This window comes from Eubalaena glacialis, chromosome 7, assembly GCF_028564815.1.
Source record: "Eubalaena glacialis isolate mEubGla1 chromosome 7, mEubGla1.1.hap2.+ XY, whole genome shotgun sequence".
In the NCBI taxonomy this organism is placed as follows: domain Eukaryota; kingdom Metazoa; phylum Chordata; class Mammalia; order Artiodactyla; family Balaenidae; genus Eubalaena; species Eubalaena glacialis.
The window spans coordinates 59,886,952-59,906,420 of record NC_083722.1 but is presented as its reverse complement, the minus strand read 5'-3'; the positions used below and the strand labels follow the sequence as shown (position 1 = coordinate 59,906,420).

The 19,469-nt window shown below is 42.6% G+C and overlaps 1 protein-coding gene and 1 non-coding gene across 7 annotated transcripts in view; one reads left to right on the top strand and one right to left on the bottom strand.

The window, feature by feature from the left end:
- Positions 1-19,469, top strand: part of OSBPL10 (oxysterol binding protein like 10) — a 383,779-nt gene that overhangs the window by 173,789 nt on the left and 190,521 nt on the right. For all 6 annotated transcript variants that reach the window (XM_061196454.1, XM_061196459.1, XM_061196460.1 and 3 more), the window contains 2 exons: positions 5,117-5,292; positions 11,990-12,069. In XM_061196454.1, the coding sequence (XP_061052437.1) occupies positions 5,117-5,292; positions 11,990-12,069 (256 nt within the window). The remainder of the gene's footprint in view (positions 1-5,116; positions 5,293-11,989; positions 12,070-19,469) is intronic.
- On the bottom strand, positions 6,417-6,489 carry TRNAW-CCA (transfer RNA tryptophan (anticodon CCA)). Its single transcript has one exon. It is a non-coding gene; the product is annotated as a tRNA-Trp (tRNA).

The window sequence follows — 19,469 nt, the reverse complement described above, 5'->3', positions numbered from 1 at the left end:
GCAGCAAGCTTCAAACAGCAGTGCCTGACAGAGCCCTGACCCTGCGGGAAACCAAATGTAATTTCTTACCTCCCAGGGGGTGTGACCCACAGGCAATGCCCTTCTTAGTGCCACCTGCATGTGACAGAATCTAAATCAACTTTCAAAGACCATCCTGAAAGAACACTTTATGTTTAGTCTGTTGTAATTTTTAATCAGATATTCTCCTTTCACTCCCTTCCAAATAAGTTCGAATTTTTAACTGTCTTTAGGAAAGGAGTAAATTATTGATGACCTTGCTTAGTGCACATGATTCAAACCTGTGCATTTGCATTAAAACTATTTTAGGAAGCAGTGGAAATAAGTTTTTATTCTGCCTGAGGCAGGGGGTTAGAATTAAGATGTCATTTTGAAATAGGTAATGTGAAAAATCATTAATGTGTTCCCGTATTCTGCATAATGTGACCTCAACTGGTTATTCCGTCATCCTTATTGAAAAAACCCCCCAGTATTCAGTTCATTTCTTGGTACCAGCTTCTTAACCATGTCCTTTGCGAATATATGGTTGGTCTGAGCAGGATGCGTTTGTGAAGCCGCTTCTGGGAGCGGGGAAGGCTGATGGGGGCCTGGTTGATGAGTGGGCAGAGCAGAAAGGGGAGAGGTGTTCAGCCCTTTCTCCATTCCAGCCAACGACACAGGGTGGATGGGGGGCGGGCAGGGGAGTTGAGGGCAACTTGCTCTTGCCTTTTCCTTGAAGCCTGTTCAGGTTATGCGCTACCTTTCCTGCTTCCTGCTGTGTAAAGGAGGCATGTTTATGGATGGGGGACACTGCTGCTCTGCCAGAGCGGTTTGGGGGGGTGCAGGGGCGGCTGGAGACACAGAATGCTGTAGTCGGAGCCGAGGTTCCTTCCCTACACTTGTACGGATTATTGCTCTTCATGCTGTGATTTGCCAGGAGCCGTGTCTGCACAGCTGCAGTCACCATGACATTAAGTATAGGTCACGTGGAAAACATTTGCTCTTTTTTTAAATAGATCTTTATTGGAGTATAATTGCTTCACAATACTGTGTTAGTTTCTGTTGCACAGCAAAGTGAATCAGCCATATGCATACACATGTCCCCATACTCCCTCCCTCTTGAGGCTGCCTCCCACCCTCCCTATCCCACCCCTCTAGGTCATCTCAAAGCACCGAACTGATCTCCCTGTGCTATGTGGCTGCTTCCCACCAGCCAACTATTTTACATTCGGTAGTGTGCATATGTCGTTGCTACTCTCACTTCGCCCCAGCTTTGCCCTCCCACCCCATGTCCTCAAGTCCGTTTTCTATGTCTACCTCTTTATTTCTGCCCTACAACTAGGTTCATCAGTACCACTTTTTTTTTTTTAGATTCCATATATATGTGTTAGCATACAGTATTTGTTTTTCTCTTTCTGACTTACTTCGCTCTGTATGACAGACTGTAGGTCCATCCACCTCACTACATATAACTCAATTTCGTGAGAACATTTACTCTTTTTTTTTAAAACTTTTTAATTTATTTATCTATTTATTTTATTTTTGGCTGCGTTGGGTCCTCGTTGCTGTGCGCGGGCTTTCTCTAGTTGTGGCGAGTGGGGGCTACTCTTCTTTGTGGTGCACGGGCTTCTCATTGTGGTGGCTTCTCTTGTTGCGGAGCACGGGCTCTAGGTGCGTGGGCTTCAGTAGTTGTGGCACGTGGGCTCAGTAGTTGTGGCTCACGGGCTCTAGCGCGCAGGCTCAGTAGTTGTGGCGCACAGGCTTAGTTACTCCACGGCGTGTGGGATCTTCCCAGAGCAGGGCTTGAACCCGTGTCCCCTGCATTGGCAGGCGGATTCTTAACCACTGCGCCACCAGGGAAGCCCAGAACATTTACTCTTAAAGAGAAGGGCAGGGTCAGTATTTGAATAATGTGACCACTGGCGGCTCAGAAATCACCCCAGCTCTTCTCTCGTTGACGGAATTTGGTCTTCACATCACAGAAAGGAGGAGAGGAGCACATTTCAAGTAGAAGGACGTGAAAATAGACATTTAAAAAAGATTTTTTGTGAATTTGTCAGGCCGGCTTCTTTAACTGATTTTAGTGGCCTAATAAGCAGAAGCTTCTTTCTCATCCATGTAGAAATGAGGTGACTCTCTTCCAGGTGGTAATTCGGGGATCCGGGCTGCTTTCTTCTTATGTCTTTGCCACACCCGTTGTGGATCCCGAGTTGCCCTGCAGGGTGTCTCCATTCCAATCTGTGTGTGTGTGTGTGTGCGCGCGCGCGTGCATGCGTCTGTCTGTCTGTCTGTATGTTACAGGCGTGACTTGCATTTGTTCTGCTCACATTCTGTTGGCTACAGCTCAGTCAAATGGCCACACGTCCTTACGAGGAAAGCTGGGAAGTGTATTCTGCTTGTGTCTCCTGGAAATGGAGGGCAGGGATTTGGTGATGAGCTATTAGTTTAGGCCAGTGCTTCTCAAATTTGAGCTGCATCAGAATCACCTGGAAGCTTCCTGGCCGCCCCACACCCCCACCCATTTCTGATTCAGCAGGTCTTGGGTGGGGCCCAAGAATTTACATTTCAAACAAGCTCCCAGGTGATGTTGATACTGCTGGGCGAGGAACCGCACTTTGAATAGTCCTGATCCAGGAGCACATTTTTGTGTCTTGATTTATCCATGCTAATCGTGGATACCAGAAGTATATCCTTATTATTGTGACTCGAGAGATAGGGAAGGAGAGGGGTAAAAAAGATAAATAGCCTTGGCCAGGACATTTGGAATGTTACAAATAATTAATGTTTCTTAGAGGAATTGGAGTTTTGGAGGGTTGAGACCTGGGTCGTCAGGTGTGCCTGCTCTGTGGGCGGGGGATGAGGTGGGACCTCTGTGGCCAGGCAAAGGTGCTTTCAGCTCGGCTAGCTCTGTTGGAACGGGAAGCTTTGGAGAATAAAGTACCTAAGTGGGTACAGGAGAGGTGACATGGAGCAAGTGACAAGGGGGGACTTGCGTGAGACTCGAAAGAGAGTTTGTGAGTGCTGGACTGAACCAGGTGTGGATTTGGACACAGATAAGTGGGACTTAGATTTTGAGTTTCTTTGAGTCTTAATGCCTGTAAAATGGGGAATAATGATGGCTGTCTGTTGGTTACTATGAGAATCAGTTAGGTCGGAAGTTTGTAAACTTTCTTGGTTCGTGGTGCTTAGAGGTTAAAAAAAATCCTACAGTTTCATTTATTATGAAAGCAGTCAGCTTTTTTTTTTTTTATTATTAAAGCAGTCAGCTCCAAACAACTTCATGTACATTGATGTCCTAACAACTCAGTGGCCGTTTGAAAAAATAATAAACATAAATGTTTATGTTTCTATGTTATGAGTATGTTTCTACATTAAATAACTGCAATTACTTGTTGACGGACTGTGTGTGCCTGCGGATTCTGCACAGCTTCTCTCTCAAACCTTGGGATCTTGTTGGCACCGCTGCCCTTTTCCTATTCCCTGTCAATGTTTCCTTGTTAACCCAGCAACTGCTGAAAACCCAGCTTTGCAAAGATACTATGTCTTTGAAAGGAATGCAGTGCAACTAGTATCGAAACCGTGAAAACTGCCTGAGTTGTTCGTATGCTTTATATCTGACCGATGTTGAGCATCGCTCTGTATCCCTCAAAAGTGTGACATATTTTCCAGTGCCTCTGCAAGTTCACAGTGGTGACCCAGCTGCTTTGGTGCACGGATTGAAAAGGGTGGAATTTGGTAGTTTTTTCCCTTTCATTCATTCATTGAATAAATATTAACTGAGTATCAGCGAGGTGTCAGGCACTGTCCGCCTCCGAACAGCATAGACTCTGGGGGGAACCAGACACTGAATGGGATAATCCTGCAAATGTAGACTCCCGATGAGGCCAGGGCCATGAGGAGTGAGTTCAAAGTGAGAGCTTGTGGGAGGAAGATTTGACCTGGTCAGGAGACGCTTTCTCAAGTTGGTGGCACCTGAGTTGTTCCTCAAGTTACCGTGCAGTAAATAGGGGAGGGAACCATGTTCTAGCCACAGGGGTGGCAAGTATATCTCAAGCTGATGAAGAACTTGCTTCCTCCCACCCCCCAATTGCGCCGTGGTTGATTTGAGACTGGTATTGTGGCTTGTGTGCGCCATGTGTGTCAGACAATGTCTGGACTCTTTCTTTAACGAGACAAACCCACTGACCGTCCAGTTGGATGCTGATGCGAAGCCCAATTGTGGGAAGAGTTTCGATGTCATGGATTGGTAACAATCTGTAGACCATCATTTCGAGTAACTGCTCCAGGTGGGGGAAACAGCATGAGCAAAGTGGTGGAAGGCAGCTGGGTGAGCCAGCGTGGGTGGAGCAGAAAGTGAGAGGCTGGGAGAGTCAGCAGGGGCTGTGGTGAGCCTCTGGGTCCCAGGGAGCATGTGGGTCTCACATGAAGACAACTCGTCCTGGTGGAGAAGGGGAAGTTGTCTTGATTGCTTCCTGGTAATAGATGGTGACTATAAACAGGCCAGGTACTCGGCTACCAAGATTTGTTTGAGTGATTTTAGGCAACTAGCAGTTTCCCTGTTTTCACCCTGAATGTAGACTCCAGTGGCATTACAGCCTCCCAGAGCTGAGGGAATTCTTGTCCCTTTGTGTGAAAAGTGATCCATGGAAGGGCCCGCTGGAGGGTGCCCAGGGGGCTGTGTGAGCACCTCCAGTTCCTGGATTGACCAGCTCTGGAGCTCAGGCCCCATACAGTGCCCAGGCTGTTGGCTGGAGTCCGGCCCAGCTTGCTGCTTCTGGGGTGTGAATTTCAGCTGTTCCTGTGAAGTCACATGGAGCCTGTTACCAGAGTCTGTGTCCCAGTGCTTCCCTCTTCTTTACCATTCTGAGGCTTACGTATGAATGGGCATTGCACCGAGTCCAGAATGGGCCTGGCCCTTGCCCCAGGGGCCATGACAAGTTCTGCTTTGACTTAAGAATTGGGTGCTCTCTCCCTACACGTGGATGACTTGTGTGGGGCCTGGCAGGGACGTTTAGCTTCCAGCATCCTGGATTGGGAGCCTTGATGTCAATTTAAGGATTATGTTCTTTTTCTTCTTTGCTTGGAGAGAAAACTGACGCACTGTGGTTTCTCCACACAGGTACTTTGTGCTGGATTTTGAGGCTGGTATCCTGCAGTATTTTGTGAACGAGCAAAGCAAACACCAGAAGCCTCGAGGGGCCCTGTCTCTGTCCGGCGCCATCGTGTCCCTGAGTGACGAAGCGCCCCATATGCTAGTCGTGTACTCTGCCAACGGGGAGATGTACAAACTGAGAGGTACGTTCTTCTCCCGGGAACTTTTCAGACGGGCCTCCTGGGTTCACAGTTACCATGGTGATGGCTCTCTTGTTTTTTGATTTTTAAAAAAAATCACCTTTAACAATTTGCCGGGTTTGTGGACTCTGGTGACAGATGCTGCTTTTCCTACCCCTGGGGTGGGGAGAGGAGCTGACATTAGGAAGTGTTTGTCCTAATTAACTGAGCAATTAAGGACGAAGGAAAGGTGAGTGATCGCAAACCTGGCTGAGCCTTAGGACTTGGGCAGATTTTTTATATTAGCTCAGAATATATTTTCCTGGACCGTATACCGTGAATCTTTCCTCCAATGCCCGTGGGGCTGTGATCTGAGGACAGGTCAAGCCTTTTAAGGGTCATGGTGTCCTCCGCTCAAAGTTTCTCTAGAACCAGCTCTTAATAAAGGCCCCTTCACTTGTACTTTATTTAACCCATTGTGGCCCTAGAGCCTGGTGAAAAGCCAACTGGTGTTATGTCCTGTTGTCCACTTGCTCCCCTTCTCTTTGCTTCTTGAAAGCTGAGGTCTGCTAAGCATCCTCGTCAGGTCTCGGGGGAGCCCAGCATTTGGCCGGAACTGTAGGTCTTGTCGCTCCCAAGGCATATCCACCTCGCAGGTTTTCTGATGGGCCAGAGTTGTCTGCAGCGGTGTGATTTGATCGCTAGATCATTCTTCCAGCATTCTGTCATGGGCACATTGCCGGAAAAATTGTCAGTCTTCTTCTAACAAAATAACAAGACCAAATCCCAAATGCACATGTTTGCATACGTGTGCATGTACACACACACAGAGTCAGTGTTATTAAGGTCTGAGGAAAGTAGTGTGTATTAAGTGTTCAGGGGTGGTAATTCTGCCTCTTATATCACATTTTTCTTTGCCCAAGAAAGGGCCACGTACAAAGAAGAGGCCCCTCGTTATCTCTCCTTGATGCCGGGGGCTGACAGTGGTGGGTCAGCCTCCGCAAAGCCAGACTGAGGGCCTCGATTCCCCAGCTCAGAGCTCAGTGTTTGCTGACCTTCCTCCAAGCTTTGCTAGCCACAGGTGGGCTAAGCTGAGGTTCCTTTATGTTTTATTTTTCAGCCACGCTGTGCAGCTTGTGGGATCTTAGTTCCCCAACCAGGGATTGAACCTGGGCCTCTGGCTTTGGAAGTACAGAGTCCTAACCACTGGACCACCAGGGAATTTCCTGAGGTTCTTTTATTATCAATATACAAGTCATATCTCAGGATCTATAAAACAATCCACGAACCTATGATATAAAAATGTCTATAGTTGAAGAAAGTTTTTTGCTTTTGGGAACTGTGAGAAGATTCATGTTCTCTTTGGAGATTCATACAGTACGTGTCCCAGATTTATATGGTCCTTGGTTTCTCTTTGCTCTTTATTGCTTAATAAATTGTCAGAGCAGAAACAATAGCAGGTGAAAAACTTAATGCCCCACCGCTGCCTGTGGTTTCGTTTTCTTTTTTATTGAATTTTTGAACTTTATTTAATTTATTTTTTTATACAGCAGGTTCTTATTAGTTATCCATTTTATACATATTAGTGTATACATGTCAGTCCCAATTGCCCAATTCATCACACCACCCCCACGCCCCCCCCCCCCCGCTGCTTTCCCCCCTTGGTGTCCATACGTTTGTTCTCTACACCTGTGTCTCTATTTCTGCCTTGCAAACCGGTTCACCTGTACCATTTTTCTAGGTTCCACATATATGCGTTAATATACGATATTTGTTTTTCTCTTTCTGACTTACTTCACTCTATATGACAGTCTCTACAAATGACCCAATTTCGTTCCTTTTTGTGGCTGAGTAATATTCCATTGTATATATCTACCACATCTTCTTTATCCATTCATCTGCCTATGGGCATTCAGGTTGCTTCCATGACCTGGCTATTGTAAATAGTGATGCAGTGAACATTGGGGTGCATGTGTCTTTTTGAATTATGGTTTTCTCTGGGTATATGCCCAGTAGTGGGATTGCTGGGTCATATGGTAATTCTATTTTTAGTTTTTTTAAGGAACCTCCATACTGTGTTCCATAGTGGCTATATCAATTTACATTCCCACCAACAGTGCAAGAGGGTTCCCTTTTCTCCACACCCTCTCCAGCATTTGTTGTTTGTAGATTTTCTGATGATGCCCATTCTAACTGGTGTGAGGTAGTACCTCACTATAGTTTTGATTTGCATTTCTCTAATAATTAGTGATGTTGAGCAGCTTTTCATGTGCCTCTTGACCATCTGTATGTCTTCTTTGGAGAAATGTCTGTTTAGGTCTTCTGCCCATTTTTGGATTGGGTTGTTTGTTTTTTTAATATTGAGCTGCATGAGCTGTTTATATATTTTGGAGATTAATCTGTTGTCCGTTGATTTGTTTGCAAATATTTTCTCCCATTCTGAGGGTTGTCTTTTCGTCTTGTTTGTAGTTTGCTTTGCTGCGCAAAAGCTTTTAAGTTTCATTAGGTCCCATTTGTTTATTTTTGTTTTTATTTCCATTACTCTAGGAGGTGAATCAAAAAAGATCTTGCTCTGATTTGTCAAAGAGTGTTCTTCCTATGTTTTCCTCTAAGAGTTTTATAGTGTCCAGTCTTATATTTAGGTCTCTAATCCATTTTGAGTTTATTTTTGTGTATGGTGTTAGGGAGTGTTCTAATTTCATTCTTTTACGTGTAGCTGTCCAGTTTTCCCAGCACCACTTATTGAAGAGAATGTCTTTTCTCCATTGTATATCCTTGCCTCCTTTGTCATAGATTAGTTGACCATAGGTGCATGGGTTTATCTCTGGGCTTTCTATCCTGTTCCATTGATCTATATTTCTGTTTTTGTGCCAGTACCATATTGTCTTGATGACTGTAGCTTTGTAGTATAGTCTGAAGTCAGGGAGTCTGATTCCTCCAGCTCCGTTTTTTTCCCTCAAGACTGCTTTGGCTATTCGGGATCTTTTGTGTCTCCATACAAATTTTAAGATTTTTTGTTCTAGTTCTGTAAAAAATGCCATTGGTAATTTGATAGGGATTGCATTGAATCTGTAGATTGCTTTGGGTAGTATAGTCATTTTCACAATATTGATTCTTCCAATCCAAGAACATGGTATATCTCTCCATCTGTTGGTATCATCTTTAATTTCTTTCATCAGTGTCTTATAGTTTTCTGTATACGGGTCTTTTGTCTCCCTAGGTAGGTTTATTCCTAGGTATTTTATTCTTTTTGTTGCTATGGTAAATGGGAGTGTTTCCTTAATTTCTCTTTCAGATTTTTCATCATTAGCATATAGGAATGCAAGAGATTTCTGTGCATTTATTTTGTCTCCTGCAACTTTACCAAATTCATTGATTAGCTGTAGTAGTTTTCTGATGGCATCTTTAGGATTCTCTGTGTTATCTCCTGTCATCTGCAAACAGTGACAGTTTTACTTCTTCTTTTCCAATTTGTATTCATTTTATTTCTTTTTCCTCTCTGATTGCCATGGCTAGGACTTCGAAAGCTATGTGGAATAAGAGTGGCTAGAGTGGACATCCTTGTCTTGTTCCTGATCTTAGAGGAAATGCTTTCAGTTTTTCACCATTGAGAATGATGTTTGCTGTGGGTTTGTCATATATGGCCTTTATTATGCTGAGGTAGGTTCCCTCTATGCCCACTTTCTGGAGAGTTTTTATCATAAATGGGTGTTGAATTTTGTCAAAAGCTTTTTCTGTATCTATCGAGATGATCATATAGTTTTTATTCTTCAGTTTGTTAATATGCTGTATCACATTGATTGAGTTGCGCATATTGAAGAATCCTTGCATCCCTGGGATAAATCCCACTTGATCATGTATAATCCTTTTAATGTGTTGTTAGATTCTGTTTGCTAGTATTTTGTTGAGGATTTTTGCATCAATATTCATCAATGATATTGGTCTGTAATTTTCTTTTTTTGTAGTATCTTTGTCTGGTTTTGGTATCAGGGTGATGGTGGCCTCATAGAATGAGTTTGGGGGTGTTCCTTCCTCTGCAATTTTTTGGAAGAGTTTGAGAAGGATGGGTGTTAGCTCTTCTCTAAATGTTTGATAGAATTCACCTGTGAAGCCATCTGGTCCTGGACTTTTGTTTGTTGGAAGATTTTTAATCAGTTTGAATTTCATTACTTGCGATTGGTCTGTTCATATTTTCTATTTCTTCCTGGTTCAGTCTTGGAAGGTTATACCTTTCTAAGAATTTGTCCATTTCTTCCAGGTTGTCCATTTTATTGGCATAGAGTTGCTTGTAGTAGTCTCTTAGGATGCTTTGTATTTCTGTGGTGTCTGTTGTAACTTCTCCTTTTTCATTTCTAATTTTATTGATTTGAGTCCTCTCCCTCTTTTTCTTGATGAGTCTGGTTAATGGTTTATCAATTTTGTTTATCTTCTCAAAGAACCAGCTGTTAGTTTTATTGATCTTTGCTATTGTTTTCTTTGTTTCTATTTCATTTATTTCTGCTCTGATCTTTATGATTTCTTTCCTTCTACTAACTTCGGGTTTTGTTTGTTCTTCTTTCTCTAGTTCCTTTAGGTGTAAGGTTAGTTTGTTCATTTGAGATTTTTCTTGTTTCTTGAGGTAGGCTTGTATTGCTATAAACCCGCCTGTGGTTTCTAAAATGACACGAACCCGTACAAAAGAACAGCCCAACCAATTAACCATTTGAGCCATCTCATTTTGCCTTTTAGTTGTTATTCTCTGGGTTATTAAACCCGAAGTTTTTTTTTTAAGGGTTGTTTTAATAGCAAACGTAAAAGTTTTATTATCTGCATGAACTAATCACAAGGGCTAAATTTAGCTTAAACTTACCCACTGCAGCAAAGGCAGGACACATTTCTGCCTCTTTCTGGCTGGTCCTTGATCCATTCCAAAGAATCTGGGCATTGGTTTTCTCATTTTACATCTCTACATGTAGAGATGAATCTTGATATTAATAGATGCACAGCTTTGGGAATGTATTTGGTGCAGAGCCTTTGGGTACTGCCGCAAACCAGCAATTCTTCATGTTCCTAAGGAAAATGGCTCTAGTTTCTGCAGAATCCTTTTATTCTTTGGAAGTAGGGTTCACCTAGTTTTACGCTGGTCTGCACTTCAGATTTCTTCACCAGAAGTTCAAGCTGAAGTTGGGTTTTATTGACAGATGACAGGCTCATTTTTGTAAGCGATACAAATTTCTAGGGGAATCATTTTGTTTTCTGCATAGTCAACATTTATGCAGTAAATATTCTGTTAAAATATTTATGCAGTGAGTTATGCAATTAAATTAACTTGGATTTTATTACAACCTGTTATATATCCATGATCTTTTAAGAAAATAATTTTATATATTTGAGAGATGGGGGTGTAGATGGAAGATTGTGACTATGCAAGTGACTGGTACTGTAATATCTCTTTGGGGGACATTTGAGGGTCTGTAAGTCAACATTTTGTACCTTGTTCTGTTCAGTCATAATAAGAACGCTTGAGAACACGTATTAAAATGGTAATTCAACTGAACACTAATTTTGTAAAGGCTGATAACTCCACATTACAACTCCAATAGATAACAAAGGGGCCTCAAACACTGCACTTTGATCCTCCTTTTAGCCACCTGTGGTAGAGGCATTAAAAATAATCATGTTTTCTCTTCCCTGCTGCTTTTTAAAGAAGTAGAAATGACTTTTTCAGAAGAGTTTAAAAAATTGGCCAAATTGTTCTCATAACAGACATTTCAGAATAAGTTAGGTTTTTAACGTGGTTTAAGAGGGAATTTTTTTGTCACTTCTTCAGGGAAACCTTCATTAAGCACCTGTCATAGGACTATATTAGGTGCCCCCACTGTGTACTACACAGTAAAGCAAAGTGTTTTAACAAAGCATATTTGCAGCCACTTAGATAATGCCCCACCGAAAAGGAAATTCCACCTCTAACCCCCTTCTAATGACAAGAAACTTACTTTATTCAGTTTTGTTCTGTTTGAGGTTTCTGAGTTGGTATTTATAAGTTGAAAAGAGAGATTTAAAAAAATGTGTTAGGGGCAATAAAAATGCTACAATGTGGATGAACCTGAAAAACATTAAGTAAAAGAAGGCAGCCACATACTGCATGGGAGCATTCATATGGAATGTCTAGAATAGGCAAATCTATGAGACAGAAAGCAGATTAGTGGTTGCCTAGGGATGGGAAAGGGGTGGGGAGGGAGAAATGGGAAGTGACTGCTGATGGGTGGAGGATTCTTTGGGGGATACTGAAAATATTCTAAACCAAGATTATGGTCATGGTTGTACTATTCTGTAAATATACTAGAAATCACTTAATATTAAAAACAGGTGAATTTTATGTATGTAAATTCTATCTCAAAGCTGTTAAAAAATCTGTTAGAAATTTTAAAAAAGAGAAGGAATATAAGTGTATTGATTACTTTTGGGGAAAGTGATCTGTATGTGTTCAAGTGATTCCATCCAGGAAGATGGAATTCTGAAAATCCCTTTAAGTTTCTCAAAACTTTTTAGATTTCTTAAAAAAAAAAAAAAAAAAAAGATTTTTGATTGAGATTTGGTGTTGTCAGATTTTTGGCATGAGTACCATCTGCATTTGCCTTTCGCTCCTTCATTCCCAGGCCCCCAACCCCTCAGGTGTGAGTAGAAATGGGTTGGATGTGTTTTGACTCAATTGCTCCAAGCCTTTCTTTCTCTATTTTAGCTGCTGATGCAAAAGAGAAACAGTTCTGGGTGACTCAGCTTCGAGCTTGTGCCAAATACCACATGGAGATGAATTCTAAGGTAAGTCACTGCGGGGTGGGTTGGAGGGGGGGGCATTGCATCTGCTGGGATCAGCCTTCAGCCCAGTGATTGGCTTCTTGGGGGAAGCTGTTTTCCGTAGTATCTTTAAAGTTCTCCACCATCGAGGAATTCATACTTGTCCTGTGACATTTACATTTAAAGCCAAGAGAAAGGTGGGAGGATTTGCTTGTAGGTAGAGTGAAGGGGCATGCAGGCACTTTATTGGAACTGATTCTGGAAAGACACTTCTGTGTCTTTCTGTGTTGTCCATTTAGGCAGCTGGTAACTGGTCTGCGGAGAAGCTTGAGCAGACGGTGTCATTGTGGCGGCGGCAGGAGTCAGATTTACTGTTCACGAAGACTCGCTGTTGTCACAGACCCTTAAATAAAACGAGACCCCAGCTCGACGAAGCGCTCTGTCAGGTGATTCTGCATCTGAGTGTGTCAGAATGTTCTCAGGTAGTTTGGCATCCATGTATGAATTAGCTTCTCCTCAGGATCCAGTCTGAGATCTTGGTACAGATGCGCAGGGGATAGGAGATAGGAGGTAGGCATTTTCATGGATTATTTGGAGGATCTCCTATCCTTAAATACAGGAAATAAATAAGTCAGACAGAGACAGCCAAATACTATTTGTTATCGCTTATATGTAGAATCTAAAAAAAATAATACAAATGAATGCATATATAGAATGGAAAGAAACTCACAGACATAGAAAACAAGCTTGTGGTTGCCAAAGCGGATGGCGGGGGAGGGATAAATTAGGCGTATGGGGTTAACAGATACAAACTACTATACGTAAAATAGATAAGCAACAAGGATTTGCTGTGTAGCACAGGGAATTACAGTCAATGTCTTGTATTTTAATAATCTATAATGGATTATAATCTGAAAAAAACCCACAACTGAATCACTTCGCTGTACACCTGAAACGAACACAATATTGTAAACCAACTGTACTTCAATTAAAAAATTGTATAGGAAATAATTGACCAATGAATTTATTCAGGGCAATAAATATTTGTTAAAATTAACGAATTAACGTTCAAAGGGCTACCCCTTTTATGTCATTAGTTCAAATTTAGTTACGATATCCATTTGCATTCTTTTTCTGTATTCCATGTATCTGATGGGAAGACCCACACTTCAGACTTCTTAGGCTTCCATTTACTGTAACCTGTCTGCTGCCTTGCTCAGGGAGGACATGGAAATGTCTTGCTTAGTTATACCTCCCTGTTCTGCTTCCAAATACAACCTGAAATGATTTCTTCACAATTATTTTATTTTTTTCTTTCTGGAGACATCTTCTCTCCTTGACTCGCTTACAACAGTTGCACTCACTGTAATGCCCCTCTTGACTTGCTCCAAATGTGGTCTTTAATCATAGGTAGGGCCCCACTTCTTTTTTTAAAAATTTATTTTATTGAAGTCTAGTTGATTTACAGTGTTGTGGTAATTTGTCCTGTACAGCAAAGTGACTCAGTTATACATATGTATACATTCTTTTTCATATTCTTTTCCATGATGGTTTATCCCAGGATATTGGATATGGTTCCCTGTGCTCTACAGTAGGACCTTGTTGTTTATCCATTCTGTGTATATCAGTTTGCATCTGCTAATCCCAAACTCCCAATCCATCCCTCCTCCCCCACCCCCTCCCTCTTGGCAACCACAAGTCTGTTCTCTGTGTCTCTGAGTCTGTTTCTGTTTTATAGATAAGTTCATTTATGTCATATTTTAGATTCCACATATAAGTGATATCATATGGTATTTGTCTTTCTTTTTCTGATTTACTTCACTTAGTGTGATCATCTCTAGGTCCATCCATGTTGCTGCACATGGCATTGGTTCATTCTTTTTTATGGCTGAGTAGTATTCCATTGTATATATGTACCACATCTTCTTTATCTATTCATCTGTTGATGGACACTTAGGTTGTTTCCATGTCTTGGCTATTGTGAAAAGTGCTGCTATGAACATAGGGGTGCACGTGTCTTTTTGAATTATAGTTTTGTCTGGATATACGGGTAGGACCCCACTTCTAAAGCTTTTTTCTCTCTGGCCTGGTTTATTTTCCAGGAATTATAGTAGGAGTTCTGGACATTACATCAGTATTTTATAAACACCTAGGCAGGGCAGTATAAAATTGTTTTCTTTTTATATGTATTGTTTTATTTTTTATAAAATAGAACAGAAGGGGATCAAATAAAAAGGACATATCTCCACCTATTGCCATAGGTGCTCATTGGAGATGACTGCTCTTTGGTACATCAGCCTAGTAAATTTAGGTGTGCGTTAGTGTGTATGTGTATGTATCTGTAGCTCTACATTTGTTTTTTACACAAATGGATCGTATCACGCACACTGTTCTATCCTTTGGTTTTTTTACACTTATTAATGTATCTTGGAGATTTTTCCCTATTGGACATCTGGATCTACTACACTCCTGTTAGGATGGCCAGATGCTGTTCTGAGGGGTGGATGTCAGTGCTTTATTTGAGTCCTTCACTGACAGACGTTTAATTTGATTGTGGTTGTTATACATGATGCTATAATAAACATCTTTGGACACACATCTTCTGGTACCTCTAGGTGTGTATATATATGAATCTATACCAGCGGAAGTACTGGGTTATAGAATAGAACATGAAAGGTGGATTCGCTTGTGGGGTTGACTCGTATACTAAGTTCAAGAAGTCTCTTCTACTTCTAAGTCTACTTCTGCTAAGTCTCTTCGGATGCTAATTGGGCGTTAATACCTTCTCCCCTGCCTTTCAGCCCCTAAAGGATGAATGTGTGACAGGAGGGGATGATTATCGCTGCCTCTGGAGGTTAAGTCTCCAGCCAACCCCACGATGGGGAGAGAGGCAGTGGGGTTCAAACTCTGGGGGGGCGCCCAGGGCCCCCTTTTGGCTCAGCTGCCTCCTTTCTGACTGGTGCCCCCATCCCCACCACAAACATAACTCCTGTTGCGAGTTCACTGCTGACAGCTTGTGAAGGCATTTTTTTTCCTGTAATGGAAGTAGCATTGTTTTTAAAAAATTGTGAATATTACCTGTACACAATGCAAAACATTCAGAAGATAGGAAAGTGTAAAGAAGGAAAAAAATCACCCCAAATCCCAGCCCCAGACCTAATCTCTGATGATACTATTTGAGTGTGCATCCTTATCTGTGTAGAGAAATATCAACAGAAAGAGGTCACGTGACCCCATGTGGGGTCCATCCTTCCAGTCTTTTCCATACAAGCATGGGGGTGTGTGGACTATTTCTGGGAATCAGAAGCCTCGTCTGTTGTGGGGAGGTATGGGTGAGGAATTCTATCAGGCTGTGTGTTATGCCTTGTGTGAAGAGTAAGGAGATGTGTAGCTGCTGTTTAATTGGTTCTCCCAGGAAACTCGGTTTCTGATGACTAATGACTACAGCTTTCCTGACTGTCTGCCGCCCTGGGGTGTGAGCCAGAGGGCTTTGCAGAGGTGCTTAGCTGTCTTGGCTGCGCGGCATCACAGCAGGGAAGCACCTGCCACCGGGACTAACCCAGTGGCGTCTGTGGAATCTGGAACCACGTGGTTGTGAGGGACTTAAGATGTCATCCAGTCCTGACCCCACCACATCCCACCATCCTCACAGAAGCGCGTACCAGAATATTTATGGTAATAATGAAAATATGTGGGCTGATTCTCTCAAAACAATCCCTGGTTTTATTCACCTAGAGGGGGCACTGCTGATACCTCACTGAGTGAATGCTAAGAATTTGGGGAGTCATCTAACAAATGACGTCAAATACCTCTCTTTTATGACTAAACAAATTTGAGGCCCCTCAGAACAGTTTGGAATAGCTCAGAAGTAATGGAATGATTAAAAAGTGGGAAGGGATCCCAAACACCCTCTGTTCAATGTGTCTAAAAACAGTAGCTATAAGGAATAGGACAAGAGGTAGGTCCTAAAACTGTGTGGTCCAATATGGAGGCCTTGGGGCACGTGAGGCTGTCCAAACTGAAATTATTTGAAATTAAATTTGAAATTCAGTTTCTCGGTCATGCTTAGCCACATTTCAGGCGCTCAGGGGCCATGCTTGGCTGATGCCTGCCGTACTGGACAGCACAGGGTTAGAACATCTTCCATCATCACAGAAGGTTCTGTTGGCAAGTGCTGATAAAGCTTCCATTACGGCTTCATGGTTTCTAAGGAGGGACTTGCCGGTGTCCGGTTTAATCTCCTCTTGCGCCATGGACAGTGTTTTGCTTTCTTTAAATCTGGAAAGGTTGACTGGTGCTTCCCACCCCTCTGTCCTTCCTTCTGGGCTTCCCCTGCATCTTTCTGAGCTTCCCCTGCATCCTTCTGGTGAGGAGTTCTGGTCTGTGCCACAGCCTTGGCGTTGAATATCCTGCTCACTCTCACTTCTCCCGTGGCCTCATCTGTGCAACAGGGACCCTGACCTTACTTGTCTAAAGTTAGGAACTGGTGTTCTCATGTGGTCAGATTCCACTACATGCTTACTGCACTACAGCTGTTTGCCAAGAAAACGAGTTTGAGGTGTTTTTTTTTAAACTTTTATTTGCATTTTTTTTTGCAGAATTTATTCTCGGGCCATAAGTTTTTGTTTCTTCAGTTTCTTCTGGGGTATCTTTTTCTTCTGTGCAACCTCCTTTCCCGGTTTAGGGACAATCTGCTCTTTTTCAGTGAAGATCATCTCAGTGTGGCCGGGAGAGCTCATGCACAGGTTGATCGGACCATGGGCTCTGCTAAGTCCTGAGCCGCATTTTAGGAGCTGTATTCACCTGAATAGGCTCACTGATCAGGGGATCTACATCTAGGCCCTAAAGTTCAGCATCACTCTCTGCATTTTTGAGCACGTGCAGTAAAAATTCAGCACTCTTTTGGGACCATCGACCGTGCGTCCAGCCCCACAGTTTGGCCTGAGCACACCTACTAACTTCACCACTGGAATGATGGAATGGCACCCATCGCTTCTGTAAAGGGACATCCTTCAGATAACTCGGTAGCTTTTTGGATGTGCATATCTTTTATGGCCTGGGCAGTTTCACGAGTGTTCTTAGAATGAACACGAAGATTTGAACCTCTTGTTTTGCATGATTTTGTGAGGTTTTCTGGGTCAAGTGAACAACAGACCATTTTCAGAGGTCACCTCTAGGCTGCTTACTGGAAAAGCTAGTTCGAGCTTCTGTGAGGCGCAGAGGAGCGAGGGCAGGCTGCTCCCTGGCTCACACAGCCTTTGCTAGCACCCGCTTCCTAAGACAAAGTCCAGAGCTTTACCTTGGCGATGGCTGCCCCTTACATGCCAGGTCTGGTTTCTCCACCTTCACTCTCGGGCACCCAGTGTTCCAGACACACGGCTCCCCAGGCACACTGTGTACTTTTCCTGCATTTGTGCTGTTTACTGGGCGAGGAGTGCCTTTCCCTCTCCTTCCTTCCTGGGATGAATACCCATGTGGTCTTCAAGGCTCATAGAGTTCTGTGATGCCTTCCTGACCTGCCTGCTCAGAGTGGATCTGCTCTCTCCTGTGCTCCCGTTTATACCAGGACACACCTGTATGACAGCACTTTTCATGGTGTGTGTGTGCGTGTGCACACACGTGTCAGCCCTCAAGGCTGACTGTGTCCTTCCGCCCAGGACTGTGGGGAAATCATAGCTGTCTCCTCCATACCTGCCACTGTCATGACAAGTCGCGATGGATATAAAGCATTTGAAGCAATAAATGTCAGCCCTGCTTCCTCTTCCTCACTCCTTCCTGTGTGTGTTAGTAACAGTAGTCTTAGTAGTGGTAGTGGTGCTGGATTTGGGTTCCCTAAACGATACCTAAGTTATCATATTTTAATTTTCATTGAATACTATTGTATTTTATATTAGATCAAGTACTTGAGGATTCTTTCTATGTAGAGAGAGCTCTGAGCTTCCTGCAGCCAAAAATCAATCAGGAGTAATTTCAAACAAAATGTATCCTGACTTTTTTTTTTTTAATTGAAGAAAATAGCAATCAAAAGGAACACATTTTGGGCAAAGGAAATAATAATAAATGGCCTCTATCAACACATTTCTACGTGGCAGATACTAAGAGAGGTGCTTTTCTTGGATGATCTTAGGTGTGTCTCACAACAGCCCTACGAGGCAGGTACAACTATGACTGCGTTTTTTGTTTGTTTTTTTAACATCTTTAATGCAGTATAATTGATGACTGCGTTTTATAGGTGAGGATGGAAAGGATAAGTAATATGCCTGCCCATGCCCGCATAGCTGGCAAGGGCTGCCGTCTCTTTAAAAAGATTTGAGATATAATTCACATACCATAGAATTTACCCTTTAAAAGTGTACAATTCAGTGGTTTTTAGTGTATTCATAACGTTGTGCAACCATCAGCACTGTCTCGTCCCAGAATCTTCGATCACCCTCTAAAGAAACCCCTCCTGTGCCCATCAGCAGTCCCTGCTCATCCCTCACCCACCTCCTCTCCCAACCCCTGCCAACCCCAAACCACTGTCTCTGAGAAGTTGCCTATTCTGGACATTTCATGTAAATGGAATCATTAAGTATGTGGTCTTTTGTGTCTGGCTGATTTCACTTAGCGTAATGTTTCCAAGCTTCCTCCATGTTGTAGCATGAATCAGTACCTCATTCCTTTTTATGGCTGGATAATCCCATTGTATGGATATGCCAATTTTTTTTTTTTTTTTGCCTTGGCCGTGCGGCATCTTAGTTCCCTGACCAGGGATCGAACCCGTGCCTCCTGCAGCAGAAGCACGGAGTCCTAACCACTGGACTGCCAGGGAAGTCCCCATGATATGCCACCTTTTTTTATCCATTCATCAGTTGATGGGTGTTCGGCTTACTTTCACTTTTTTGTTATTGTGAATGATGCTGCTATGAACATTTGTGCACAAGTTTTTGTGTGAATGTATTTTCTCATTTCTTTCGAGTATATACCTAGGAGTGGAATTGCTGGGTCACGTGGTAACTCTGTTTAACTTTTGGAGGAGCTGCTCTTTTCCAAAGCAGCTGCGCCATTTTACATGCTCAGTGAATGAGGGTTCCAGTTTTCCTACATCTTTGTCAACACTTGATCTTGTCAGTTTTTGATTATAGCCATCCTAGTGGGTATGAAGTTGTATCTCATTGTGGTTTCGATTTGCATTTCCCTAGTGACTAATGATTTGGGGCATCTCTTCATGTTCTTATTGGCCATTCATGTATCTTCTTTGGAAAAATGTCTACTTCAATCCTTTATCATTATTTATTTATTTATTTTTAATTGTTGAATTGTGAGAGTTCTTGATATATTCTGGGTACTAGACACTTATCAGATACATGGTTTACAGATATTTTCTCCCATTCTGTGGCTTGTCTCTTCACTTTTGTCATCTTTTTTGACATAAGCAAAAATTG